The sequence below is a fragment of the Dendroctonus ponderosae genome, unplaced genomic scaffold (genome assembly GCF_020466585.1).
Source record: "Dendroctonus ponderosae isolate FM_Combo_2020 unplaced genomic scaffold, Dpon_F_20191213v2 Dpon_F_20191213_11, whole genome shotgun sequence".
In the NCBI taxonomy this organism is placed as follows: domain Eukaryota; kingdom Metazoa; phylum Arthropoda; class Insecta; order Coleoptera; family Curculionidae; genus Dendroctonus; species Dendroctonus ponderosae.
The window spans coordinates 6,024,494-6,032,645 of NW_026017213.1; the positions used below are offsets into that span (position 1 = coordinate 6,024,494).

At 40.3% G+C, this 8,152-nt stretch overlaps 1 protein-coding gene across 11 annotated transcripts in view; it reads right to left on the minus strand.

Annotated features, from left to right (window-relative positions):
* LOC109537553 (protein muscleblind) overlaps positions 1 to 8,152 on the minus strand; it is a 153,081-nt gene that overhangs the window by 71,599 nt on the left and 73,330 nt on the right. For 2 of the 11 annotated variants that reach the window (XM_048662546.1, XM_048662545.1), the window contains exon 1: positions 1,873 to 2,561. The exons of 1 other annotated variant lie outside the window; for it this stretch is intronic. In XM_048662546.1, the coding sequence (XP_048518503.1) occupies positions 1,873 to 2,049 (177 nt within the window). In that variant the 5' untranslated portion in view covers positions 2,050 to 2,561. Of the gene's footprint in view, positions 1 to 1,872; positions 2,566 to 8,152 lie in introns of those variants that run through there. 8 more of the 11 variants (XM_048662549.1, XM_048662548.1, XM_048662551.1 and 5 more) reach the window with 6 other exon arrangements.

Below are 8,152 nucleotides of genomic sequence, written 5' to 3' on the forward strand. Positions count from 1 at the left end.
AGTTTCTCAAGAACCGTTTGAGCCATAGAATTCGTTTTGGCATCGCTGGATAGAAAACTAAAAGCGCGATTTAGTCATAACAACATGAGTGAGTAAATTCGAGCAGTTTTGACACAGAAAGCGAAATTTGAATATGAGACACTTAGGTGCAAGATTGTGCCAAAATTTCATGTTTTCCGTCCCGCTTTTGCTCATTTCTCGTAAGCACAAAGAGCAAGAACGCTCATTTTTCCATCATTCTAGAGAGAGCTAAATGGCCTTTTAAGAAAGTGAATCACCGATAAGGAAGTGTTGGCAGTTTTCTCAAAAAGTCTTGATTTCAGGAGGGTTTAGAGGTGCGTGGGTGTTTTGAGATGCAAAATCGACTCAAACATGACGCTGCTTTTTTCGGAGTTTCTCAAGAACCGTTTGAGCCACAGAATTCGTTTTGGCATCGTTGGATAGAGAATTAAAAGCTCGATTTAGTCATCGCAACATGAGTGAGGAAATTCGAGCAGTTTTGACACAGAAAGCGAAATTTGAATATCAGACACTTAGGTGCAAGATTGTGCCAAAATTTCATGTTTTCCGTCCCGCTTTTGCTATTTCTCGTAAGCACAAAGAGCAAGAACGCTCATTTTTCCATCATTCTAGAGAGAACTAAATGGCCTTTTTAGAAAGTGAATCATCGATAAGGAAGTGTTGGCAGTTTTCTCAAAAAGTCTTGATTTCAGGAATGTTACCAGTTGCGTCGCTTTTTTGTGATGCAAAATCGACTCAAACATGACGCTGCTTTTTACGGAGTTTCTCAAGAACCGTTTGAGCCAGCCACAGAATTCGTTTTGGCATCGTTGGATAGAGAAAGAATGACCCCTCTGACCCCTTCCCTGGATCCTCCCTAGCTCAAGGAACATTATCGAGCAGACGATTTTTACAGAAAACAAAACAGTGATTTATTTGCACAAAAAAACAGCTCCAAAAGTCGAAAACCAACAGACCAACAAAATTCAAATTAATCAAGGGATTACAGTTGATTAACAAACGGAAGCGGAGGCGTACAAGTGACTGAAAACTGGATAACAAGATGATATTGTTCATGCGGAAGAAGCGAGCTCAAATCGTCCCAAAAAGCGGTTTTTTTCATTTCGAATTGAAATATTTCGTTACTTGATCTGTGCGGTTCTATTTAAACACTGGGATATTCTGCAATCTATTATTGCGTTATAAAGTTTTTGCCAGCTAAGTTTCCATATGCTACCTATATGTGAATGCTTTGAACAAATTATACCTTGAAAATTTGGAAAGTAAATTTTTCTTTCTCAAAAAATTAAATCAATTTTATTATTTTACTTTGTCAGTCATACATCAAGTCTTGATAAATGAACAAAGCATTATAATAAAAAATGTATCGAAACATTAAGCAATTAACAATTACTGTTTAAGTAAATACAACACAGAAGAATCAGATTACACAAGTTCTCTATTACATTATAGTAAACCATTTTTGTGCGTCGGTGATTGGTCAAATATTTCTTTGCGTTTTTTTTTGCGTTGTAAAAACTGACTTTTATAAGAGAATGCTTTTCAGGTGCTGCTGCCCAAAAAGATTTACAACTTGGTCGGACGGATTGCATTTGAAGAGATTGATCTGCAAATAATGAAGAAGTGGGAAGACTGGGCGAATATACGTATAATTGACTGCAAGTGAAAACGCAGGGAGGAACTGGAGAGGGAAGCAGTCAACACTTCAGACTTGTGAGGCAACAAACCGTCCATTTTCGGCATTGTGGGCAAAACCCACATGTTGTAGTTGCCAAATTTAAAATGGCAAAAAGCGGACGATACAAGATTGTTGGCACAAGGCGAAATTGGTGAGGCAAATTAGAGACTTACCTTGATACTGTCGTAGCACGCTGTAACTCGTCCGTTCTGTACTTCGACATTGGCTGGTGGATGTGCGAATTTGCACTCTGTGTCCGGTCTGGAACACTTTTGCCTCTGGAACTCTCTGCAGACCTCCAGTTGGAGCCAGCGCGAATCTTTGCCATTCAGCAGGTTCACCATTGCCATCGTGCGGTGCGAGCGGATCTGCTCCGGTGACGAAGTTGAGACGAAGAGTTAGAAATTGAAAAAACGCGCGAAAATTGCAACGCGGTACGAAAACGGGCGACACTGACTTTTCCTGGATGCGAAAAACAACGGAACGTCACAACAGTTCGAAAAATCTAGGTGGAATTATTGTCCATTGCGAGTAACAACTACGTTTCAGGATTTGGACTTAGTTTAAACTCTTCGCTAAACGAAACTCTGGCACAACACAATGTACGTTGAAGAGGACTATACGAAATCGCACAAGCGGGTAGGCGAAAAAGCGAAGCGATTGTCGACTTTACGGAAAAGGAGGAGGTTCTAGCGCATGTTATTTATCCGGATGCTTTTTTCGGTTGAAGCGTCGTAGATGCTGATGGTCTATCTGCAAAGCAAAAGCAACGGGTTAGAGCATCAAGTCAATCCGTTCGGTACTACTTCGCGATTACTCAGACAACACTGCCGATCGGATTTGGATACAGCCGCGCGATGCTGTGCGATCGGGCAGTGTTGTCAGACTAATCGGAAACTCCTTAAAAACTACACTTTTCAACAATAATCATATAACCAGTTACAAAGTCCCCCAGTACAGCCACAACGGGATCTTTGCCTGCCAGAAGCAGGTTGCCATATTTTATATAAAATTTAATATAAACGTTGCAAGCGCACCCCACTGATTAACTCGAAAATTGCCCTTAAGTAGTGACTGATCGCCCACTGATCCCAGAAACCAAACAATTGTAAAACACTTTGTACACGTAAAAAAACGTAAATTTCGTATTTTTCAGTCTCAAGTCTTAAGTTCAAGTCACCTGGTTAAACTGATTAGTTTGATATTGTGCCAACCCTTCAGGTTCAATATTGGACAACTTTTACAAGTTGCACACCATGTTCCTTCTAACACGACAGTGAATTTTATGCAAAACTCTTTTAGAAACGTCATCTAAAACAGATTCAAACCTGAAAAACCTAGAGAACTTTGGAAAGTTTATGAAGATTTTGACACACAATCAGCGGCTCCAGGTAGGAAGACAAAAAACGTGAAACTGAACAAACAAAATATAGTTTCAACTGATACAAAATAAAATATAATAAAACACTGCAAACAAATATCCTCAAATGAAAGAACAATGCGGACAAACCGATGGACACTTGAAAATCAATTTTTGAGGGCGCTGATTTGTAGGTTGTGGACTTTGATAAACTCGATTTTGAGGGCTTTTTCTCCTAAAAACAACCAGGAATGTTTTCAAAAAATAAGCGAAAACATCCAGTAAAACAGAGCCAACCCTGAAAGAAACCAAATGCTGTAAAGAATGTGAATGAAAAAAATTGAGCTTGTCTGAAAAACGGCGTTCTGTAGCATCGGCAAGATCAAAATGAAAAATTGCATAAAATAACGAAATAAAACCCAAAAACTTGAAGACATGCTCGAACATGTTAAAACAACCGAACGAAAATCATCAACCATCGGACAGAAAACGACTGATAACAACCGCGCCTTGATAAAAAGGAAACCTTCGACACTAGAATGCGCCTGCCATATTTGCAGACTTAGCACCCTCAGAATTGTATTTTATGACCATAGAAAACCGGTTGTAGCAGCCAACAGTCTTGAACAGTTAAAATGTTTCAAAACCTTTGAGGAATTTAGTGGCTTTTCCTGTCTGAAGGCAAGTGAGCATAAACCTAATCAAAATTCCTGTGAATGTTTTCCATGGATTTTCCAGTAAAACTTCGGCGAAAACCCGAATTAAACAAACATTAATTGATATGGTTATCAAAACCCCACTTGAGTAAATGGTGGAACATTTCGCGTATTTATCATTGCACTGCACCTGGGTCTAATGAAAAATAATGAACCACACATTTAAAACAATACGAAGAGGCTCATTCATTCATATTTCATGCCGCTTCACAAATAGAAACCCGTAGGCCGCAGTCCGGAGAGCCATTATGTTAATTCGGACGAAGAATTGTTTATTTGACGATCGGTTTTTCTGAAACAATGGCATTTGCTGCCCGGATAAATCAGTTATTTCCCATGGCCTGATGGCTGCACTTTCCCATCGTCAACCCTTTGCCGGGTGAAATGTGAAAATTTATACGAAAAACTCGAACGAAATTATGCGACAGTTCCTCAACCCCTTCATCGGACAATTCCAGCATCTTATGCATTATTGAAAAATCCAAAGGGGACTTTGGGCCCCTTTCATAGAATCGCATATTCATACATCGATGACCGGTCCAGATCGGCCAGATGGACTTAACCCTTTCGCGCGTCTTCGCCCTTGAAAGACCACCTGTGTATAATTAAAAGACCCGACAAACAACCGAATTAATCGCCTCAAACATGCTGTTGGACAACGCTCGATTATGTACACAGAAAAAAACTACACACGCAACTGCTACCGCCTTCACATCCACAATTTTGTATTATGTAAATCTTGACAATACATTATTTCGCCATTAGCTGCGCTATCTAGAGCCGGTAATCCCTCCCGACCTAGCCCCTATTGCTTTCAAATTGATCATGTTCGGCATTCGTTGCCCAATAAATCAATGAGTCGTAAAACCTGGTGACGCTTCGTCTATTTAAGGAACCATTTTTTTACTTTTCGCTCGGTTAATGACTTTTGGTTGCGTGGAATGTTGCCTTATAAAATCGTTGTTGCTGTTGAGTTCATAGAATTGGTTAATTTGAGGCGGATCTGGCACCTTTGAGTAGAACGGACAGGAATCGCCCTACTGGATTTACGAGATTGACACGTCCTAGAGGAACTGGGGCAAAATCAATCATCTCCTGGGGCTGGAGAGGTTGATGTTGACCCCAAAGATGCAGATGCGTTTAGTCCCTTGAACGCACTGGCGCGGAACTCAAGCAGGAGGAGTAAAGGAAAGAAAATTCATGCAGCACTGGCCTAGACTTTTTTTCGTGAGTAGTAAGCTCAGGAAACACACGATCAGACGCCCGTTAGAACCTCATCGAGACGGATGAACAATGCTGGATTTCATTAAACAACAACCAAACAAATCGCTTGTTTTCGTTGATTTCCCTTCCCGTTGATAAAACGCTCTCTGTTGAAACTCAGACTAGAAAAATGCACAATTGCACCTCCTTTAGCTGCCCACCACATGAAAATCGTTATCACACTGCACCCAAATGGGTACCAGACAATGATAAATGCAGGTACGCCAATGGGGCCTCAGACGAGCGGAGGAGGTGAGTACAGGTCGTAGTCAAGTGGGCAGTGAATGCCATCGGGGCAAACAACCTTAAACTTTAAAACTGAATCGCCTGCAGAACAATAAAACTGGAATACAGTGTGACAAATGGCCATTTTGACTTTCCACTTTGAAACCTTGTCGCTGGTTCTTCGCGGCCGACAAATTGCCGGCCGCTCCGAACTTTGCGGAATTTATTAATTTTCCTTGCTAATGAAAATTTTTCAGACTACTTAAGGAACATCTGGTTGAGGTCGCCCGTGTGGCCAACAGGATTTACATAACGATCGTGCAATACAGCGAAATTGCCTCAGCGCGCTAATTAGACTACTACTTAGCCAATTATCTCTATAACATATTAGGGATTCAATTTTATCTTAATTAGCTAATAAGAGCGAACATGCGACTGGAACGCGTAACTGGCATCCGACGAATGCGATCGCACTATATTAGTCAATTCACTGGTTACAGGCATTACCTGCATACCTAACATTGCTGAAAAGTGATCATGATATTCGTCACATTCGAACTGCTGGCATCAAAGCATTTTTCCTGCACTAAACATTCCTGTCCAATTAGGAAGAAAGCAGTTTTTCGCAAAAAAATTAAAATCGCATCATTGCAGGATGGGAAAAATTGATAGCGGATGAACTTTTCGAATCGGTGCCCTGAGTGGGTTTCGCCTGCAAAATTCCATTAGGCTGGCATGCAATGAAACCAACACCGCACAAAAATGCAATAAAACCGTAACGAACCGGGCCTGGTGCAGCCGATGCATATTTATAAAGTGCAAGCCGCCCAGCAACAAGACACCTCCTGTCCAAGAGAGCATTTCTGCAATTCATGTGCTTGAGCCGCCCTGTTCCCCATCTATCTTCGATGGCGAAAATACCATCAAACATTTTCTAATTAAGATTCCGGTGGAAAATGGCCTGCAGGTCAGCTCCGAGCTGGAACGTCTGGCATATCTCCAACCAGCAGGTATGCAAACGAATCTACGTCTTCGTTAACCTGCAGGTCAATTCCGGGTGACCGCATAAATGCCTGACATAATCGTTCGGGGCAAATTCCTGCTTTTATTGGTGATAAAGTGCCCGTGGGTGGGCTGCAACCAACACTTGCTCTTTTGGGTGAGCATTAAATCACTTGTGCAGCCCACACTTTCCGTAATTTTTTTGCGGTTCGTACCATTCAAATCGTCTTCCCTGCCCACCGAACGCTCGCTGTTTCATCTATCATGGCCAGTAAACAGGCCAGAAACAGGTGTCCAGAACTAGAAAGCTCCAAATTAAACGGCATGAAAAATTGCTAAACAATACCTCCTCCACATCAAGTCCGGCAGTCAAACCCATGCACTAGCTGGCTTAAGAAATGGGATTTTAATGAAAGTTATCCAAGATTAAATTGGTTGGTCAACGAGGTCCTGTGAAAGGCGGTTCAAAACATGTTTTACATCTTTGTTTCAGATTTTTTATTCCTTCATTTTGAACCATTCTCGTATGCCAACGTCTTCATTTTTCAATCCCTTATTCACATTTCCGTAACCCAATGATCATTTTGTGTATATCAAGCCGCGTCAAAAATTATTCCAAATCTGGCGGTATTCTCGATACCGAAACTCGTTTGATGGGCCCACATAGTAATTATGACTAAACAGCAAGTGTAAATTGTCTTGTCATTAGATTAATATTGTCGCTTTATGGTAGGGACCTTGCAGAAGACGGCAGGGGTCCAATTAGTTCCCATGGGGCTACGGCTGGAACATTTGGTAGGTCTTTTAAATGTTATTAGTTGCAAATGAACATCTAAAAATCCTGCGTCAGTTGCATAAAAAGTAATTATGAAGTAAAAAGTATTTATGGAAATATTCCCTGTTTTGGATGTGAAACAATAAAAAAAACTCTTCTCCAAAGGAGAAAGGAAGGACTTCGTAGAGAAAAAGAGTACCGCTTTCATTTATGCTCGTGGTCCAATACTAACTATGTAAAAACAATGGCAAGCCTGATTCGATTGTGTCTAGCAATAATTTGATTATTTTTTTGGGTTTCCCTGAAAGCTAAAAAGTCAGAGAAGTGCTTACTGATTTTTTTACAAAAAACCGGTTCACAATTAATCTAATTTAATTGACTGAAGCAAAGAATTGTAAATTTGTCTTCTTTTACTAGGGGCTTCAAGACTTTCGTCTTTTACATGGACATCTTACTTTGATTCTTCACCTTGCGATCAATTTTGATATCAAAATTTCTGATATCGACCTTGCGTTATTCTATTCTTGACAAGCGGCTTCAAGACTACTCAGATAATTCGAGTCTTCTCGGACGATCTACTAGATGCTCTCTATATGATCAACATCCATTGAACCTTGCGAAATCTTCGACAGATTCCTTCTTTTACAAACGGCTTCAAGACTTTACTCTCTTTACATAGAAAAGAGAATTTTTTAAATCCAGTTGCAAAACTGAGCTCATTACAAAAGGCTGCAAGAACTCTGCCACGTTAATTTACACAGAAGCTTCAGCATCCATGTGAGGATTAAGGTTATTTCAAACAGTAAAACTGGCCACTAAGCACGATTTTAACAATTTCAACGACTTCATATTGGCCAAGTGTGTGCTTCCCTCTACTCCTATTGCTGATAGTCAACACTCCACAAGAGGCTTCAAGACTTTTACAAGACTTTCGTCTTTGCATAGAATCACTATTTCGTCTTCTGTTTTTGCAATTTATATTTAAATTTAATGGTAAAGCGTATCTTTTCATTTTTTTTTCATAATTTAATTGACTGAAGCAAATAATTGTAAATTTGTCTTCTTTTACTAGGGGCTTCAAGACTTTCGTCTTTTACATGGACATCTTACTT